We start from the raw sequence: 20,220 nt of genomic DNA, 5'->3' as shown, positions 1-20,220 counted from the left end.
CAGGGCTGGGGTGCTGGGGGCTCGTCCCTTTCCAGGCGGGGTAAAACCAGGACCTGCGCGGTTGTGCCGGGCAAAACAACGCAAATAAGTGGACTGAGGGACAAGGGGGCTGCCAGCTTTTTGCAGCCCTGCCAGTGGCACCGTTACCCGGGGGGAGCACAGAGCAGCTCCCGCAGTGCTACCACCAGGGTGCTGAGAGGAGGAGAAGCCAGGACCGGGAATTCCTTATTGCCTTTTGGGGTTCCTGGTCCCCAGCGTCCCCAAGAGGAGAGCCCAGATCTGCCTCCAAACTCCAGCCACTGCTCCTGCCAGAGCCCCGTGAAAGCTGCCACCGCCAAGGGATAACCCTACCTCATCCCAAGGGTCACATCCTGCTCTCCCGGCACGAAGCACACACGAGCCGAGGCTAGGCTCTGCAGTGAGCTCAGCCCTTATTTTGTGTTGAGACTGGCCAGCCTGGGAAGAGCTGTGACCCCTGCAGAGCAACCAGGCAGCCCTGGGGCTGACTGCTGCAGTGCCTGGTGCCCATGGGATCCAGCAGATCCCTGGGGAGGTGACAGGGTGCTCCTGACGTGCTGGGCATCTGCTGGGGAGGGCTGTGTCCCTAGGGCAAGAGGGACGGGACATCCCGGAGTGGGTCCATCTGAAGGATGAGCCCCAGGCAGGGCGCGGAGGGGGATCTCTGTCCCTGGAGATGCTCCAGCCTGACAGGGGGGATGAGCCGCCACGGTGCAGGGGCCAGACCGCCCTTCTCCGGAGTCCCCTTCCAGCCCCCTTCTCCCAGCATGCCGGGTGACAGCCCTGCCCCACAGCTGTGGGCACAGAGCCTGGCCCCGGCCTCCCTCGCACCCAGCCCCACAGCCCTGAGCCAACCTGCCCTCCCCATGGGGCTCCCCAAACCCGCTGCCCCCAGACCCAAACCCGCTGCCCTGTCTGCACCGGCTGCGCTGGCAGCTGGGTGTGCGCTGCTCTTCTTCCCCGCTTGAGCAGAGCCCAGCTCCTCCTGGGCGTAACTGGCCTCGCGAGGGCTCAGCTATTCCTGTGGCTTCTGTGCAGCTCCTCTCGCCACCCTGTACCCGGGAGGCTCCAAAGCCACTTGTGTTTCCTTCCCAGGGGCATCTACAGAGCCGGGTGGGGACATGGCACAAGCAGAGGGGTAGTCCCGGGCGCTCCCACCGCCACCGTGTCACCCCCAGCAGCTCCCTGCAGAGGCAGGGAAGGATGCTCCAGGGGTTGGGAGCAGCTCCCAGGACTTGGGACACTGAGCGCGGCCACCCTTGTGCCGCACGGGCAGTGTGTAACCACTGCCACGCAGGTGCTGGCTTGTGCCTCGGTTTCCCCATGGGGAATTGCTGTGGCGCTGCAGAGGGGGAGTGGTAGCATCCCTGTACGGGGGCTGGCTGTACAGCCAGGGCCGGGCTGGTGAGATGTCCCCTACCTCCAGGTCGGGAGGGTCAGACGGAGCCAGGCGCTGCTGGAAGGAAACAAGGAGGCAGAAAGGAGTTTTCTTCAGGGTTTGTTTTGTTGGTTTTTTTTTTAATATTTACAATACTTTCCATGAAAAAGGTGAAATTGAACACGTATCTCTGCAATCCTACAGCATCACTATAGAGTCCCCAAAACAGGACAACATAACAAAACCAAGAGAAAGCCAGCAAAACCAAAAAGAAGCATTGTCAATACAGATATAAACACCTACGCCGACCCCCAAAGCCCCCCCAGAGACATGGCCCTCATGCCCCGGCCCCAGGGACACCATCCCCAGCCATGTGGTGGCATCCCATGGCAAAGCATCCCGCCGGGGGAAGGCAGCGGCCCAGCCCCAGTGCGTGCTTTCATGCACTGAACGTGACGGTTCTCAGCCTGGCCCATGCTCATCTGCTAGTAGAGCGGCATCGTTGAGGTCAAATAACTGCTCCATGTTGGCACAGTTGGAGAGGTAATCATTTGTCCCTTCATCCCAGGCGTGCTGCAGGAAAGAAGTGGCCATGAAGGTTTCGTCCAAGTCCAGGATGTTCTTGTTGGACTCAGTGAGGACCTGCTCCTGCCCCTGGGGACAGTCGACGTGGTCCCCGTGCACCGCCAGGTCCAGGTTGTGTGTTACGGGGCTGATGGCAGGCATGAGGTCCAGGTCCCCCAAAGCAGAGAAGTCTCCGTCCAGGCTGGTGTTGAAAATGGCTTCCCAGTCAAAGTCACCTTCCAGCGACCCCAGCTCGGTCTGCTCTTCCTGAGTCAGCAAGGCCGAGCTGGAAAGCCGAGGCACCTTGGCTGTTCTCTTGGGCGAGCTGTGCCTGCGCTTGTGCCCTGCCTTGCCGTCCGCCGCATTCGCGTTGTGGCCACCGGTGACTTCTTCAAACTCTTTCAGCAGCTGCTGCAACTGGGTGTTGACAGTGAGGATGCTGCTGGAGGTGCAAGCCGGAGCAGCTGGGCTGGTGGCAAACGGTGCTCCGGGCTGGGCCCCATTGGTGAAGGCCGGGTGGATCTGCACGGGGGGTGTCCTCCGCTTTTTGACGGCACCGTTCTCGAGCTGGCCGGCGTGTTGGGGGTCCAGCTTCCAGAAGCCGCCTTTCCCCGGCTCGCCTTTCTCCCGGGGCACCTTGATGAAGCACTTATTCAAGGAGAGGTTGTGCCGGATGGAGCTCTAGACCCAAAAGAGAAAAAGAACCCGTCTGAATGCTTGTGTGCTGCCGCAGCACCTACCTGCGTGCAAGGGAGACTGGTGGGAAAGCACATTTTCGGCAACCAGAAATGGGAACAAGCAAGCAGAAATGGCAACGTCAAAACATGCCGGGTGCGTGCCCAGCAGAGACACCCCCGCCCCGAGTCACTAGCCGTTTTCTTGCCTCCCGTCTACTGCAGCCAGCGATGGCAGGAGCCACGGCGCTCAGGCTAGGACTTGGCAACCAGCGGGAAGATTTTGGGCATCCCCATGGGACCTTGCCTCGGAAAGCCCTCCGTAGCCCTGTGGGGAGAAGGGAGAAGGCAAGAGGTCTCCAGATCTCCGTCCTACCTGCCAGGTGGGATCAGCGTGTCGGAAGTAGCAGAAGTTGTCCATGATCCACTTGTAGATGTCGGACACGCTGATTTTGGGCTTCTTGCTGGCCTCCATTGCCATGCGGATGAGGGTGGCATAGGAGTAGGGTGGCTTGACGTGCGGGTTGGTCTTGTAGTCAATGTCCCCCGCGAGCTGCGGGTGCACGGCCACGGGGTGGTTGGCTGTGCTCGAGGTGCAAGAGGAGCTGGCAGGGCAAGGGGTGTGTGATATGCCCATGCACGCCGTGTCAGAGGTCGTGGGTGAGCACGGTGGGGCAAAGCTGGGGACCTTGTGACCGTTGTGCGGGTCTGGGCCACTGGGGCAGCAGGAGGACTCGTCCAGGGCGATCCCAACGATGGAGAAGTCACACAGCCACATGAGGCTGGTCAGGCTGTCGTTGAGATCATGCGAGTCCCCCACGCTGCCCGTGTGCCCTCTGTCCTTGCCTGCCTGCAGGCTGTTCAGCCACCCCTCAGCCATGGCTCGGTGTGTCGGCAGCTCTTGCAGTCCCGGGGCGCACGTGAAGGGGAAGGAGGGCGCGGGGCAGGTCCTGCAATAACAGCAGAGAGGGGGTTGGGGCTCCCCGAGGCGCAGCTGCTCTCTGGCACGCGGGCAGGACCGGGTCTGGGTGCCCCCAGCACCACTGAGCGAGACCCACCCCGGGGTGCTGCGCACCAGAGCCGCAGTGCCTCCCCCGGGGTGCTTCGGCAGCCCCAGAGCTCGGGGAGATGCCCTCAGGGCCCCGCGCCCCGGTGTCACCCACGCCCACCCCGGTGGGCTGGTGCTGCCCAGCAAGCCTTCGGCCGAAGGCAGAATTTTCCCAAACCGAGGGAAACCCCCGGGAAGAGCCAAAGCCCAGCCCCGGCAGCCCACGGAGCGGGGCCGTTTGTCGCACCTGCCGCTAGCAGGACTAAATGTCAGGGTCCGACACCTCGGGCAAAGCCCTTCGAGTCCCCCCCGCTGCCCACTCCCTGGGTTCGGGGCCGTTTCTGCTGCTGCCTTCACCTGGTCCGCCCGGGCCAGCCGGGGCCGGGGCGCGGAGCCCCTCTCAGCACCGCGCTCGCAGCGAGCCGGCAGTTCGGCTTTGGCTTCTTCCCGGGCCGGGGGTGCGGCGCCTGTTCGCTGGGGGCTGCAAACGCGCCCCCCGGCTCTGGGGCAGCGGCGGGGCTGCCGAGGCCGGCCGGGACCGGGGAGCCCCGCACCGGCCGCGCCGGGGCTGCGGGTTCCGCCCGCGTTTAAACGGTGCCGAGCCCAACAGTCGCGGGGGGCGCGTGGGGGGGCGCGTGGCGGGGCGCGTGGCGGGGGGCGGGCGGGGGCGCGTGGGGGGCGGGGCTCAACCACCTGCCCCGTTCCGCAGGACGGGCTTTCCCCGCGCCGGGGAGAAGCTGTAGAGAGCTCGATGGCGAGCGCCGGAGGGCACGGTGCCTGTGAAGGGCCTGGAAGGCTGCAGGGGAGGGAAAGGAGGAGCTGCAGGCCGGGAAGGCAAAGGGGACGTGGAGCGAGGCCGCAGCGGGTGCGCGGTGCCGCGTCTCGGCGGCTGGCTGAGAACGTGAAACTCACAGAAATGCACCGAGTGCGGGGGGGGTGTAGCTTAGGGCTTAACACGTTGGCTGTAGCCAAGCAGAAAGCGCGGGATCAGTAGTGACTGACCAGGGATGTTTTAGTATGTTGCGCGTGGACAGTGACGAGGACAGATAAGGTGGGTTTGGGACTAATGAAGGGTCTTGTGGTCAGACTCGGGAGTCCGTGCCTCAGCCTCCTCCAGAAGCCTCGGGCAGTGACAGCTTGTTTGGGTACCCGGCCCCCCAGCATATTCACCCTTTCTCGCTTTAAACCCCTCAGCTGGCTCCGACAGGCCGGAATACTTTTTCCTGGCCAGGTTGTTCTCTGCACTCCGCTCTCAGGGCTGGGGTGCTGGGGGCTCGTCCCTTTCCAGGCGGGGTAAAACCAGGACCTGCGCGGTTGTGCCTGGCAAAACAACGCAAATAAGTGGACTGAGGGACAAGGGGGCTGCCAGCTTTTTGCAGCCCTGCCAGTGGCACCGTTACCCGGGGGGTGCACAGAGCAGCTCCCGCAGTGCTACCACCAGGGTGCTGAGAGGAGGAGAAGCCAGGACCGGGAATTCCTTATTGCCTTTTGGGGTTCCTGGTCCCCAGCGTCCCCAAGAGGAGAGCCCAGATCTGCCTCCAAACTCCAGCCACTGCTCCTGCCAGAGCCCCGTGAAAGCTGCCACCGCCAAGGGATAACCCTACCTCATCCCAAGGGTCACATCCTGCTCTCCCGGCATGAAGCACACACGAGCCGAGGCTAGGCTCTGCAGTGAGCTCAGCCCTTATTTTGTGTTGAGACTGGCCAGCCTGGGAAGAGCTGTGACCCCTGCAGAGCAACCAGGCAGCCCTGGGGCTGACTGCTGCAGTGCCTGGTGCCCATGGGATCCAGCAGATCCCTGGGGAGGCGACAGGGTGCTCCTGACGTGCTGGGCATCTGCTGGGGAGGGCTGTGTCCCTAGGGCAAGAGGGACGGGACATCCCGGAGTGGGTCCATCTGAAGGATGAGCCCCAGGCAGGGCGCGGAGGGGGATCTCTGTCCCTGGAGATGCTCCAGCCTGACAGGGGGGATGAGCCGCCACGGTGCAGGGGCCAGACCGCCCTTCTCCGGAGTCCCCTTCCAGCCCCCTTCTCCCAGCATGCCGGGTGACAGCCCTGCCCCACAGCTGTGGGCACAGAGCCTGGCCCCGGCCTCCCTCGCACCCAGCCCCACAGCCCTGAGCCAACCTGCCCTCCCCATGGGGCTCCCCAAACCCGCTGCCCCCAGACCCAAACCCGCTGCCCTGTCTGCACCGGCTGCGCTGGCAGCTGGGTGTGCGCTGCTCTTCTTCCCCGCTTGAGCAGAGCCCAGCTCCTCCTGGGCGTAACTGGCCTCGCGAGGGCTCAGCTATTCCTGTGGCTTCTGTGCAGCTCCTCTCGCCACCCTGTACCCGGGAGGCTCCAAAGCCACTTGTGTTTCCTTCCCAGGGGCATCTACAGAGCCGGGTGGGGACATGGCACAAGCAGAGGGGTAGTCCCGGGCGCTCCCACCGCCACCGTGTCACCCCCAGCAGCTCCCTGCAGAGGCAGGGAAGGATGCTCCAGGGGTTGGGAGCAGCTCCCAGGACTTGGGACACTGAGCGCGGCCACCCTTGTGCCGCACGGGCAGTGTGTAACCACTGCCACGCAGGTGCTGGCTTGTGCCTCGGTTTCCCCATGGGGAATTGCTGTGGCGCTGCAGAGGGGGAGTGGTAGCATCCCTGTACAGGGGCTGGCTGTACAGCCAGGGCCGGGCTGGTGAGATGTCCCCTACCTCCAGGTCGGGAGGGTCAGACGGAGCCAGGCGCTGCTGGAAGGAAACAAGGAGGCAGAAAGGAGTTTTCCTCAGGGTTTGTTTTGTTGGTTTTTTTTTTAATATTTACAATACTTTCCATGAAAAAGGTGAAATTGAACACGTATCTCTGCAATCCTACAGCATCACTATAGAGTCCCCAAAACAGGACAACATAACAAAACCAAGAGAAAGCCAACAAAACCAAAAAGAAGCATTGTCAATACAGATATAAACATCTACGCCGACCCCCAAAGCCCCCCCAGAGACATGGCCCTCATGCCCCGGCCCCAGGGACACCATCCCCAGCCATGTGGTGGCATCCCATGGCAAAGCATCGCGCCGGGGGAAGGCAGCGGCCCAGCCCCAGTGCGTGCTTTCATGCACTGAACGTGACGGTTCTCAGCCTGGCCCATGCTCATCTGCTAGTAGAGCGGCATCGTTGAGGTCAAATAACTGCTCCATGTTGGCACAGTTGGAGAGGTAATCATTTGTCCCTTCATCCCAGGCGTGCTGCAGGAAAGAAGTGGCCATGAAGGTTTCGTCCAAGTCCAGGATGTTCTTGTTGGACTCAGTGAGGACCTGCTCCTGCCCCTGGGGACAGTCGACGTGGTCCCCGTGCGCCGCCAGGTCCAGGTTGTGTGTTACGGGGCTGATGGCAGGCATGAGGTCCAGGTCCCCCAAAGCAGAGAAGTCTCCGTCCAGGCTGGTGTTGAAAATGGCTTCCCAGTCAAAGTCACCTTCCAGCGACCCCAGCTCGGTCTGCTCTTCCCGAGTCAGCAAGGCCGAGCTGGAAAGCCGAGGCACCTTGGCTGTTCTCTTGGGCGAGCTGTGCCTGCGCTTGTGCCCTGCCTTGCCGTCCGCCGCATTCGCGTTGTGGCCACCGGTGACTTCTTCAAACTCTTTCAGCAGCTGCTGCGACTGGGTGTTGACAGTGAGGATGCTGCTGGAGGTGCAAGCCGGAGCAGCTGGGCTGGTGGCAAACGGTGCTCCGGGCTGGGCCCCGTTGGTGAAGGCCGGGTGGATCTGCACGGGGGGTGCCCTCCGCTTTTTGACGGCACCGTTCTCGAGCTGGCCGGCGTGTTGGGGGTCCAGCTTCCAGAAGCCGCCTTTCCCCGGCTCGCCTTTCTCCCGGGGCACCTTGATGAAGCACTTATTCAAGGAGAGGTTGTGCCGGATGGAGCTCTAGACCCAAAAGAGAAAAAGAACCCGTCTGAATGCTTGTGTGCTGCCGCAGCACCTACCTGCGTGCAAGGGAGACTGGTGGGAAAGCACATTTTCGGCAACCAGAAATGGGAACAAGCAAGCAGAAATGGCAACGTCAAAACATGCCGGGTGCGTGCCCAGCAGAGACACCCCCGCCCCGAGTCACTAGCCGTTTTCTTGCCTCCCGTCTACTGCAGCCAGCGATGGCAGGAGCCACGGCGCTCAGGCTAGGACTTGGCAACCAGCGGGAAGATTTTGGGCATCCCCATGGGACCTTGCCTCGGAAAGCCCTCCGTAGCCCTGTGGGGAGAAGGGAGAAGGCAAGAGGTCTCCAGATCTCCGTCCTACCTGCCAGGTGGGATCAGCGTGTCGGAAGTAGCAGAAGTTGTCCATGATCCACTTGTAGATGTCGGACACGCTGATTTTGGGCTTCTTGCTGGCCTCCATTGCCATGCGGATGAGGGTGGCATAGGAGTAGGGTGGCTTGACGTGCGGGTTGGTCTTGTAGTCAATGTCCCCCGCGAGCTGCGGGTGCACGGCCACGGGGTGGTTGGCTGTGCTCGAGGTGCAAGAGGAGCTGGCAGGGCAAGGGGTGTGTGATATGCCCATGCACGCCGTGTCAGAGGTCGTGGGTGAGCACGGTGGGGCAAAGCTGGGGACCTTGTGACCGTTGTGCGGGTCTGGGCCACTGGGGCAGCAGGAGGACTCGTCCAGGGCGATCCCAACGATGGAGAAGTCACACAGCCACATGAGGCTGGTCAGGCTGTCGTTGAGATCATGCGAGTCCCCCACGCTGCCCGTGTGCCCTCTGTCCTTGCCTGCCTGCAGGCTGTTCAGCCACCCCTCAGCCATGGCTCGGTGTGTCGGCAGCTCTTGCAGTCCCGGGGCGCACGTGAAGGGGAAGGAGGGCGCGGGGCAGGTCCTGCAATAACAGCAGAGAGGGGGTTGGGGCTCCCCGAGGCGCAGCTGCTCTCTGGCACGCGGGCAGGACCGGGTCTGGGTGCCCCCAGCACCACTGAGCGAGACCCACCCCGGGGTGCTGCGCACCAGAGCCGCAGTGCCTCCCCCGGGGTGCTTCGGCAGCCCCAGAGCTCGGGGAGATGCCCTCAGGGCCCCGCGCCCCGGTGTCACCCACGCCCACCCCGGTGGGCTGGTGCTGCCCAGCAAGCCTTCGGCCGAAGGCAGAATTTTCCCAAACCGAGGGAAACCCCCGGGAAGAGCCAAAGCCCAGCCCCGGCAGCCCACGGAGCGGGGCCGTTTGTCGCACCTGCCGCTAGCAGGACTAAATGTCAGGGTCCGACACCTCGGGCAAAGCCCTTCGAGTCCCCCCCGCTGCCCACTCCCTGGGTTCGGGGCCGTTTCTGCTGCTGCCTTCACCTGGTCCGCCCGGGCCAGCCGGGGCCGGGGCGCGGAGCCCCTCTCAGCACCGCGCTCGCAGCGAGCCGGCAGTTCGGCTTTGGCTTCTTCCCGGGCCGGGGGTGCGGCGCCTGTTCGCTGGGGGCTGCAAACGCGCCCCCCGGCTCTGGGGCAGCGGCGGGGCTGCCGAGGCCGGCCGGGACCGGGGAGCCCCGCACCGGCCGCGCCGGGGCTGCGGGTTCCGCCCGCGTTTAAACGGTGCCGAGCCCAACAGTCGCGGGGGGCGCGTGGGGGGGCGCGTGGCGGGGCGCGTGGCGGGGGGCGGGCGGGGGCGCGTGGGGGGCGGGGCTCAACCACCTGCCCCGTTCCGCAGGACGGGCTTTCCCCGCGCCGGGGAGAAGCTGTAGAGAGCTCGATGGCGAGCGCCGGAGGGCACGGTGCCTGTGAAGGGCCTGGAAGGCTGCAGGGGAGGGAAAGGAGGAGCTGCAGGCCGGGAAGGCAAAGGGGACGTGGAGCGAGGCCGCAGCGGGTGCGCGGTGCCGCGTCTCGGCGGCTGGCTGAGAACGTGAAACTCACAGAAATGCACCGAGTGCGGGGGGGGTGTAGCTTAGGGCTTAACCCGTTGGCTGTAGCCAAGCAGAAAGCGCGGGATCAGTAGTGACTGACCAGGGATGTTTTAGTATGTTGCGCGTGGACAGTGACGAGGACAGATAAGGTGGGTTTGGGACTAATGAAGGGTCTTGTGGTCAGACTCGGGAGTCCGTGCCTCAGTCTCCTCCAGAAGCCTCGGGCAGTGACAGCTTGTTTGGGTACCCGGCCCCCCAGCATATTCACCCTTTCCCGCTTTAAACCCCTCAGCTGGCTCCGACAGGCCGGAATACTTTTTCCTGGCCAGGTTGTTCTCTGCACTCCGCTCTCAGGGCTGGGGTGCTGGGGGCTCGTCCCTTTCCAGGCGGGGTAAAACCAGGACCTGCGCGGTTGTGCCTGGCAAAACAACGCAAATAAGTGGACTGAGGGACAAGGGGGCTGCCAGCTTTTTGCAGCCCTGCCAGTGGCACCGTTACCCGGGGGGTGCACAGAGCAGCTCCCGCAGTGCTACCACCAGGGTGCTGAGAGGAGGAGAAGCCAGGACCGGGAATTCCTTATTGCCTTTTGGGGTTCCTGGTCCCCAGCGTCCCCAAGAGGAGAGCCCAGATCTGCCTCCAAACTCCAGCCACTGCTCCTGCCAGAGCCCCGTGAAAGCTGCCACCGCCAAGGGATAACCCTACCTCATCCCAAGGGTCACATCCTGCTCTCCCGGCACGAAGCACACACGAGCCGAGGCTAGGCTCTGCAGTGAGCTCAGCCCTTATTTTGTGTTGAGACTGGCCAGCCTGGGAAGAGCTGTGACCCCTGCAGAGCAACCAGGCAGCCCTGGGGCTGACTGCTGCAGTGCCTGGTGCCCATGGGATCCAGCAGATCCCTGGGGAGGTGACAGGGTGCTCCGGCATCTGCTGGGGAGGGCTGTGTCCCTAGGGCAAGAGGGACGGGACATCCCGGAGTGGGTCCATCTGAAGGATGAGCCCCAGGCAGGGCGCGGAGGGGGATCTCTGTCCCTGGAGATGCTCCAGCCTGACAGGGGGGATGAGCCGCCATGGTGCAGGGACCAGACCGCCCTTCTCCGGAGTCCCCTTCCAGCCCCCTTCTCCCAGCATGCCGGGTGACAGCCCTGCCCCACAGCTGTGGGCACAGAGCCTGGCCCCGGCCTCCCTCGCACCCAGCCCCACAGCCCTGAGCCAACCTGCCCTCCCCATGGGGATCCCCAAACCCGCTGCCCCCAGACCCAAACCCGCTGCCCTGTCTGCACCGGCTGCGCTGGCAGCTGGGTGTGCGCTGCTCTTCTTCCCCGCTTGAGCAGAGCCCAGCTCCTCCTGGGCGTAATTGGCCTCGCGAGGGCTCAGCTATTCCTGTGGCTTCTGTGCAGCTCCTCTCGCCACCCTGTACCCGGGAGGCTCCAAAGCCACTTGTGTTTCCTTCCCAGGGGCATCTACAGAGCCGGGTGGGGACATGGCACAAGCAGAGGGGTAGTCCCGGGCGCTCCCACCGCCACCGTGTCACCCCCAGCAGCTCCCTGCAGAGGCAGGGAAGGATGCTCCAGGGGTTGGGAGCAGCTCCCAGGACTTGGGACACTGAGCGCGGCCACCCTTGTGCCGCACGGGCAGTGTGTAACCACTGCCACGCAGGTGCTGGCTTGTGCCTCGGTTTCCCCATGGGGAATTGCTGTGGCGCTGCAGAGGGGGAGTGGTAGCATCCCTGTACAGGGGCTGGCTGTACAGCCAGGGCCGGGCTGGTGAGATGTCCCCTACCTCCAGGTCGGGAGGGTCAGACGGAGCCAGGCGCTGCTGGAAGGAAACAAGGAGGCAGAAAGGAGTTTTCTTCAGGGTGTTTTGTTGGTTTTTTTTAATATTTAAAATACTTTCCATGGAAAAGGTTAAATTGCACACGTGTCTCTGCAGTTCTTCAGCATCAGTATAGAGGCCCTAAACCAGGACAAAATAACAAAAGCAAGAAATACAAAGAAGCATTGTCAATACAGATATAAACATCTACACCGGCCCTCAAAGCCCCCCAGAGACATGGTCCTCACGCCCCAGCCCCAGGGACACCATCCCCAGCCATGTGGTGGCATCCCATGGCAAAGCATCTCACTGGGGGAAGGCAGCAGCCCAGCCCCAGCTCCGTTGCTTTCATGCACTAAACGTGACGGTTCTTATCCTGGCCCATGCTTTACTCGGGGGGAATGCGGGACTTGCGCTCCTACTTCCACGGCTCCAACACTCTCCCCAGATCTGGGTGCAAATTACTCTAAGTGTAATTTATATTTGTTTTTAAGGCTTTTTTATTGATACACTACAACTATTCTCTCAATTATATTGCTTACATGAAGGTCCGAAGTGCTCTTGTAGACAAAAAATGAACTATGTACAATCCTCCAATGTACCAATTTTCGGCAAGTCTAAGACACACCACTAAAACTACTGCTTCTACTTACTCCCACCTAATGGCTACTCTTACTTCTAATAACCTACAGCAAAGGAGAGGCAAAGAATGTAGTGCTTGAGAGCTCCACGTCATGTTTCTGCAGAGTTTGGCTCCACTCTCAGAATGCTTCTGAGCTACTTTGCTGAGACCCTGCCACGCTCTTGCTGCACCCCAAGTCAAAGGGCCAAAGCTTCTGTGTGTGTCCAGCCTGCGGCTCTGCCAGCTGATGAGCTGTTCCCAGCTGCACGGGACTTGATCTTCACTGCTGTCCCCAGAGCCCGTTGCACGCACAGTGTTTGGCCTGAGCTCTTGAGTGGAGCCTGAATGTGAATTTCTTTCCTTCTCAGTCCCACCTGGCAGCATTGGATGTGGTTTGACACATCAACACCAGCTGATGGCCATGCAACGGCAGTTCCCTTACAGCTCCCCCAAAAGTGTCTCCTTAATCAGGGTCCTGCATTGCCCTGGCAGCCACTTGGAGCCTGATGGATGAGCAAAGGTAGTGGAGGGCAACAGCATCAGTCCAAAAAAATGGAGAGGGTCTATGTCAGCTGGTGAAAGACAGGGAGGGCTTACGGTGGTCTTGGCCCTTTGGCAAGCACAGCAAGGATTTTGGTTACAAAAACTATGAAAGACAGTTCTGGGAGAGCCCTAGTCCCTGCTGCTCTTCCGCCAGGACCAATTGCTGGATCCTTATCAAAACCTGTTGTTGCTGCTGCTGCTGCTGCTGCAGGAATTATCCCTTGCGTAGTCTTGGTTTACAGAACAGTGAACACAAGCCTTTAAAGAGTGAAAATACAAAACAGCCCCCAAACTGTTTTTCCCCTATCCTCCCACTATTAAGAAAGTCTAGTGCTAAAAATATAGGTTTCTTTGAATATATAATATATAATAGATTATATAAAAACATCTAAAGAGGCAGGCTTGCTGAATTTATAAACCTTTTCTTCTTCTTCTTCCCTAGGCACAAGTCAGGAGGGAGGCTGAACTCAGAACAATCCAGAAGGGACCTCTATTTGCTTGCTGCTAATTAACACGCTGTACCTACCAGCTACCTCAGACAGAAAAAGGAATGAGAAACGGCAAGACGAAAGGGTGAGGAAATTGCACTTAGTCTATCAAGTCCTAAAGCCACCAGGAACCTCATGTCTTAGAAGGGATGTAGCAGGTGCTCTCCTTTAGCCCTGAAGGAACATATGCCGTGACCACCTCCATGGAAAAAGAAATATTGTAGTTCAAATTTCTTCCTCCAAAAGTAAAAAAATAAGTAGTGTTATATTTCTTGCCTTGAGGAAACTGGTGGACCAGAGAATTCTGATGTGTCCTTTAATGATCTATCAAGGAGTTCCTGTGGTGGTGTTTTTTTCTCCCCCCCGGTGTTTCTGTGAATAATCGTACAATGAAGCTGGTAAAAGTCACTGTGGAGGTCTCTGTCTCTAGAAAATCTTGTCCCTTGTAATTCCCAGCAGCATGGGGGGCACATCCTACTAAAGTCTGTGCGGGCTTTGAATGGTGACTGGCCACTTTATAAGAGGGACGCCAGACTGCTCCAGTCGCTCTCATCTGCTGGTAAAGAGGCATCGTTGAGGTCAAATAACTGCTCCATGTTGACACAGTTGGAGAGGTAATCATTTGTCCCTTCATCCCAGGGGTGCTGCAGGAAAGAAGTGGCCATGAAGGTTTCGTCAATGTCCAGGATGTTCTTGTTGGACTCAGTGAGGACCTGCTCCTGCCCCTGGGGACAGTCGACGTGGTGCCCATGTAACATCAAGTCCAGGTCACGTGTTACGATGCTGATGGCAGGCATGAGGTCCAGGTCCCCCAAAGCAGAGAAGTCTCCATTTAGGTTGGTGTTGAAAATGGCTTCCCAGTCAAAGTCACCTTTCAGCGACCCCAGCTCACTCTGCTCTTCCTGAGTCAGCAAGGCCGAGCTGGAAAGCCGAGGCACCTTGGCTGTTCTCTTGGGCGAGCTGTGCCTGCGCTTGTGCCCTGCCTTGCCGTCCGCCGCATTCCCGTTGTGGCCACCGGTGACTTCTTCAAACTCTTTCAGCAGTTGCTGTGACTGGGTGTTGACAGTGAGGATGCTGCTGGAGGTGCAAGCCGGAGCAGCTGAGCTGGTGGCAAACGGTGCTCCGGGCTGTGCCCCGTTGGTGAAGGCCGGGTGGATCTGCACGGGGGGTGTCCTCCGCTTTTTGAAGGCACCGTTCTTGAGCCGGTCAGCGTGTTGGGGGTCCAGCTTCCAGAAGCCGCCTTTCCCCGGCTCGCCTTTCTCCCGGGGCACCTTGATGAAGCACTTATTCAAGGAGAGGTTGTGCCGGATGGAGTTCTAGACCCAAAAGAGAAAAAGAACCCGTCTGAATGCTTGTGTGCTGCCGCAGCACCTACCTGCGTGCAAGGGAGACTGGTGGGAAAGCACATTTTCGGCAACCAGAAATGGGAAAAAGCAAGCAGAAATGGCAACGTCAAAACATGCCGGGTGCGTGCCCAGCAGAGACACCCCCGCCCCGAGTCACTAGCCGTTTTCTTGCCTCCCGTCTACTGCAGCCAGCGATGGCAGGAGCCACGGCGCTCAGGCTAGGACTTGGCAACCAGCAGGAAGATTTTGGGCAACTCTCCTTGGCTGTACACCAGGGCCATGGGGCCTTAGATCATGCAGTGCGCTGGAGGAAACCAGCCAGACTTTCTGTAGGCACGGAGGAGAAGTCATTACACCAGTGTGGCCACGGCCCCAGCACAAGTGGCCAGGGCTGGCGGCACCGTGTGGGATGGCATGATCAGGGCCCTCCTTGCATCCCCCAGTTCATCTGTGCCTATTGTGAGTGTTGGGGGGAAAATTTTTGGCCAAAAAGTAGCCCCCATGCCTCCCTACGGCCAGACTGACACAAACCAGGCGGGCAAAACTGGAGAGACACGCGGGCTGTTCCGCCGTAGCCGTGCGTGTCCCCAGAGGTGCCTTTTGGCCCGAGGAAGCTCAGTGTGAAATCACTGCATCTTCATCAGCCACCACCCAAACAAGCTGGGGGTGTAAAAAAGAAAATTATAAAAGGAAAAAAAAAAAAGAAAAAGTGAAGTTTCTGCTTCCATCACGCTGTTCTGAAACCCTGAATGTGCCTGGAGTGATGTGAATAATCAGAAAGGAAACTCAGTTATTGGGTAAATAACCCAGTGCTGGACTCCACAAAGCCAAGACTGTATTAAGAGATTGTATATGGTAGAGGGTTTGGGTTTTTTTTAATGTTGCCTGGATATCTTTATGCTTATTCATCCATAATCCGTAGTGCCGAATAGGAAAAACAAGGCTTGAATGCTTGGAGCTGTTGAAAAACACACACACGCGCGCGCGCACACACACACACACACACACAACAAAACCCTCCTCTGGGCTGAAGCTCCTTGGGTGTGTTGGCTCCCTTCCAAACCACTCAGCTCCCACAGGAATATATCCATCTCCCCCCAGAGTATGGGTGGCATGACCTTTCTAGGCTGTCTTCACATAAGAGAAAAAAAAAAAAAGTAAAAAAAGAAAAACAAAGGCAGAAAATGAAGGGAAAGAAAAGACAGACAATGGAAAAGAAGAAAGCAGCAGGAACACAGATATCCCTGCAAACAACCCAGGCTGTGGTAACTCCAAATTTACAGTTTAACAAAACTTTACAAGGGTCAGAGACTCACAAGCTGAATTCTCTGCTCCCCATCTCCCCTCCCCATCCCTGGGCTGCCCTCTGTTATTGCCTGGCCGATTAACGTATTTACCATTCCTGCCGGCTGCGGTCCCGTGAACCCCCTGCATCTCTGCGGAGAGGGATTGAAAACCTTTTGTTTTTTCATAAACACATTTGATTGAAAACGTGGTGATTACTCAGCCGTGATTTTTCAGGAGAAAGTCAACACGCTGGTGCACAGCTGGTCCTCCAGTGTCACTCCTCTGGGTCCCCCCAGCACAGGGAAGGCTGGGGACCCAGGGATTCCCTTTCCCATGGTGGGCTTCAGGAGCCACTGGAGACCCACCTGGCTGGGGAGAAGGTGGGCAACCCCTGGGCAGAGGCTTTGCAGCGGTTTTGCCCAGCCCTGCCTGGGTGAGCATGACCACCGGCATCGCCGGATTGCCAGAGTGCGGACTCATGCTGGGAATAACCCAAGTGGAGGGAAGAGCCACCCAGGTCCCTCCTGCCCTAGAAAGCCTCATGTAACAGAGCAGGGCAGCGAGCCAGGGTGCTGGGAGAAACCCCTGTGATTCAGGCTGTCCCCAAAGCTGGTGTGACTGGGGGCTGCCCCCTACCCTCTGGGGACACGCTCATGCTAGCTGGGGAGAGCAGCCCTCTTTGATCTCTCTTGGGCTTCGCTCTGAGGCCTCACCAGCTTGCCACAGTGATGGAGCCTCCTTTGCCCGGCCAAGGGGACAGGACACCTGCGCTCTGCCCTGCTTGGAAATCAGCTGCATTTCTGCTCTCAACCTCCCCAACAAGGCATTTGTCCAACAAGTGGCACCTCCCTGGGGCTTCTATCCACCCCTCTGCTACGCCTGGTCCTCAGCACCCACAGATACTCAACTTGGTGACTTCAGGTGTGCTCAGCGCTGAGGGACTCGGGACCTGACAAGAGCTCCAGAAAGGTGGAGCCAGGGTCAGAGATGCCTTTGCCCCAGAGCCAAGAGGAGCCTCAGGAGCCAGCAGCACAGCAGGTACCTCCCTGCTCCCAAAATGGCCCTGGGCTCATCCCCACAGTGGCTCCTTCCCTCTGTCACCCTCGTGGCCTTGGGATTTCCACCCATGAGATCTTTGCTGTTACAGCCCTTTACCACAGGCTGCCTGTGTGGCTGTCCTCCCAGTGGGATGCAGCATCCCCATGGGACCTTGCCTCGGAAAGCCCTCCGTAGCCCTGTGGGGAGAAGGGAGAAGGCAAGAGGTCTCCAGATCTCCGTCCTACCTGCCAGGTGGGATCAGCGTGTCGGAAGTAGCAGAAGTTGTCCGTAATCCACTTGTAGATGGCGGACAGGGTGATTTTGGGCTTCTTGCTGGCCTCCATTGCCATGCAGATGAGGGTGGCATAGGAGTAGGGTGGCTTGACGTGCGGGTTGGTCTTGTAGTCAATGTCCTCCACGAGCTGCGGGTGCACGGCCACGGGGTGGTTGGCTGTCCTTGAGGTGGAAGAGGAGATGGGATTGCAGGGGGTGTGTGGTATGCCCATGCACGCTGGGTCGGCAGCCAAAGGTGAGCATGGAGCAGCAAAGCTGGGGACCTTGTGACCGTCGTGCAGGTCTGGGCCACTGGGGCAGTAGGAGGACTTGCCCATGGTGGCGTCAACGATGGAGAAGTCACGCAGCCACATGAGGCTGGTCAGGCTGTCATCGAGATCATGCGAGCCCCCCACGCTGCCCGTGTGCCCTCTGTCCTTGCCTGCCTGCAGGCTGTTCAGCCACCCCTCAGCCATGGCTCGGTGTGTCGGCAGCTCTTGCAGTCCCGGGGCGCACGTGAAGGGGAAGGAGGGCGCGGGGCAGGTCCTGCAATAACAGCAGAGAGGGGGTTGGGGCTCCCCGAGGCGCAGCTGCTCTCTGGCACGCGGGCAGGACCGGGTCTGGGTGCCCCCAGCACCACTGAGCGAGACCCACCCCGGGGTGCTGCGCACCAGAGCCGCAGTGCCTCCCCCGGGGTGCTTCGGCAGCCCCAGAGCTCGGGGAGATGCCCTCAGGGCCCCGCGCCCCGGTGTCACCCACGCCCACCCCGGTGGGCTGGTGCTGCCCAGCAAGCCTTCGGCCGAAGGCAGAATTTTCCCAAACCGAGGGAAACCCCCGGGAAGAGCCAAAGCCCAGCCCCGGCAGCCCACGGAGCGGGGCCGTTTGTCGCACCTGCCGCTAGCAGGACTAAATGTCAGGGTCCGACACCTCGGGCAAAGCCCTTCGAGTCCCCCCCGCTGCCCACTCCCTGGGTTCGGGGCCGTTTCTGCTGCTGCCTTCACCTGGTCCGCCCGGGCCAGCCGGGGGGCTGCCGAGGCCAGCCGGGCACCGGCCGCGCCGGGGCTGGGGGTTCCGTGGGTTAGATGATACTGAGCCCATCCGCCGGGGGCAATAGGGCTCGGGGCAGCGGGGTCCTGTTTGTGTACCTGGTCCCCCAGTGCCACCACCCAGCCCCTGCCAGCCCCTGTGCCAGCAGTGGGGGAGGTCCCCATAATGCTCGCTGCAGTAGTTGGACGGGGTGGTGGGTGAGTGGGTGACGGGGGGAGGAATAAACCAAATTTAAATAAATACAAATAAAAGAGAAATTTAAAAAACAGGAATAAAAATAAGAATAAAAATAACAATAAGACACACCCCACACACCCCCCGCCGCACACTTCCCGCCCCTGTAGGCGGCTTCGCCCCAGCTGCCCTGCCGAGCCCCGCAGCGCCGTCCCGCTGCCCCATCCCAGCGCCCGCCCGCGACCCCCCCGCCCCCCGCCGCTGTCGCCCCCCGCCGCCGCCCCTCACCCCGTCCCGGCGACGTCCCGCAACTTCCAAAGTTCACGAGAGAGCAAGAAGCTTCTGGAAGAACAGGATTAAAAAAAAAAAAAAAAAAAAAAAAAATGATGGGGGGTGGGGGATGGAAGAGAAAAAAATCAACAAAATCCCCGGAGGCCCGGCGCTGGGCTAGGGGGTCCCGCTCCCCCCACCCCGGTGAGCGCTGGCCCCGCGCCGTGCCAGGCCCTGCCCGCCGTGATTTCCCGGCCGCCCGGGGGCTGCCATTAAGTAGCTGCTCCGAGAGGCTTCACGCGTTGCCACGGCGACGCTCCGCCCCGTAAACAGCTTCGGGCCTTGCCGTTGGTCCGCGCGTTGCCATGGGGAGGCGGAGGGTACCTGCCAGGTCTGGCTGAGACTCGGCTATTTAGGGACAGACCCCAGGATGGGGGTCCTTCAGGGCTGGGAATGGGCAGGGTTGTGGTACCCAGGGGATGCTGTGGGACCCCGCTCTACCCGGGGCCAAATCCAGCCCTGGCAGCACCAGCAAACCCCAAACCTGTGTGCTGGCCCCCACGGGCCTGGCCCAGGGGCAACCCCAGCCCTCCTCCCCCTACTTGTGCCCCCATCCCTCTTCTGACTTCTGAGGAGCCCACAGAAATGACGATAAAGCTGAAGGGGGCTTGGCATACCCCCCACATTAAAGAATAGGGCCTGCCTTTATTTAATATAAAAGCATTACAGCCATAGGCTTCTATGTAAGAAATCCCTGGTACCCCACCAGCCAGCCCAAAGGCTTTAACAGAGACCGGTGGAGGACCACCCCCGCCCTGGCCAAAGGGGCTGAGAGAAGCCGTGAAACCTAAGGGAAGCCTGTTTGCTTTCACCCTACAGCACAAGGCCTGCCCTGTGGGGGAGTGGGGGGCTTCGGGGTGCCTTGGGGAGGTTTAAATGCCAAGCACTCCTCTTGCACCTGCCCCACAGGGGAGAGGGCAGGTGAGCGGCCAGGCTCACTCCCAAGGGTTGCTGCTGCCTCAAGTGTTGTGTACAATAAGGGATTTTCCTGCCAGCATCCCTGAGCACTTGGCCCAGACAAGGTGAGGGGTTCAGACCCTCCCTCCAGCACACAGGCAGATTCCTCTCTGCTTGTGCCTGTTCCCACTGGCCACAGGTCCAGAGGCAGTGGGTGCTGGGACTGGGTGCGGAGGAGGCAACTCCCAGGGCAGTGGAAATTTCTCTTTCACTTTTCAGCCAATCTGTATCTGCAAAACAACTCCAAACCTCAGTTTTCTGCTCTTCTAACAAGTCAGCTCCCTCTGGAGCAGGACTTGCCCTTGCAAAAACACACTTGAAGGCAGCGAGAGCTTGAGGGCTTTCCTGAGCAGCCTGGGGCAAAGCACTTCAGTCCTTGGTTCCCTCTCCCTATCCTCCCTCTTTGCAGGATCTGGCTGTCTGCAAGCCCTCCCCCTGCAGCTGCAAGGTGCTTCCCCCCACCATGCATCAGCCCCCTCCTAAAGCTAAATCGTAACCCCTCCTTGCAGCCCTCCTCACCTTCAAGGCATCATGTCCCAGCACAGAGTTTTCTTCCCCAACACTGGAGGGATTTCTCCTGCACGAGCACCCAGCTCCTTAGTGATCCTCTTCTCCAGGAAAGTCCCCTCTGGGTGTCCTTACCAGTTGCAGCAGTGCCAGGGGCCATGGAGCCTGTGCCATCTGCCTGGTCACACATACCCCACACTCCAGGAAGACACCACTACCCCAGGCCAGGCTCTTCCTGCAAAGGTTCTGTTTGCATTTGCACCTTCTCCATCCTGGA

General features: G+C 60.2%; 3 protein-coding genes across 3 annotated transcripts; all 3 read right to left on the bottom strand.

Annotated features, from left to right (window-relative positions):
• Positions 1-1,858: 1,858 nt before the first annotated feature.
• Positions 1,859-3,514, bottom strand: LOC129735672 (forkhead box protein J1-like). Its single transcript, XM_055705682.1, has 2 exons — positions 3,011-3,514; positions 1,859-2,641 (listed from the first exon to the last, which is right to left on the bottom strand). Exons 1-2 carry the CDS (start codon positions 3,512-3,514, stop codon positions 1,859-1,861), a joined length of 1,287 nt encoding a protein of 428 aa, XP_055561657.1.
• A 3,279-nt stretch (positions 3,515-6,793) lies between these two features.
• LOC129735665 (forkhead box protein J1-like) lies at positions 6,794-8,449 on the bottom strand. Its single transcript, XM_055705585.1, has 2 exons — positions 7,946-8,449; positions 6,794-7,576 (listed from the first exon to the last, which is right to left on the bottom strand). Exons 1-2 carry the CDS (start codon positions 8,447-8,449, stop codon positions 6,794-6,796), a joined length of 1,287 nt encoding a protein of 428 aa, XP_055561560.1.
• A 2,965-nt stretch (positions 8,450-11,414) lies between these two features.
• LOC102053829 (forkhead box protein J1) lies at positions 11,415-18,528 on the bottom strand. The gene is made up of 3 exons (XM_055716125.1): positions 18,438-18,528; positions 16,901-17,474; positions 11,415-14,300 (listed from the first exon to the last, which is right to left on the bottom strand). The coding sequence occupies exons 2-3, from the start codon at positions 17,402-17,404 to the stop codon at positions 13,500-13,502; spliced, it is 1,305 nt and encodes a 434-aa protein (XP_055572100.1). The 5' UTR covers positions 17,405-17,474; positions 18,438-18,528; the 3' UTR covers positions 11,415-13,499.
• Positions 18,529-20,220: the final 1,692 nt, after the last annotated feature.

Source organism: Falco cherrug, chromosome 1 (assembly GCF_023634085.1).
Source record: "Falco cherrug isolate bFalChe1 chromosome 1, bFalChe1.pri, whole genome shotgun sequence".
NCBI lineage: Eukaryota > Metazoa > Chordata > Aves > Falconiformes > Falconidae > Falco > Falco cherrug.
This window is presented reverse-complemented; position numbering and strand designations above follow the sequence as displayed.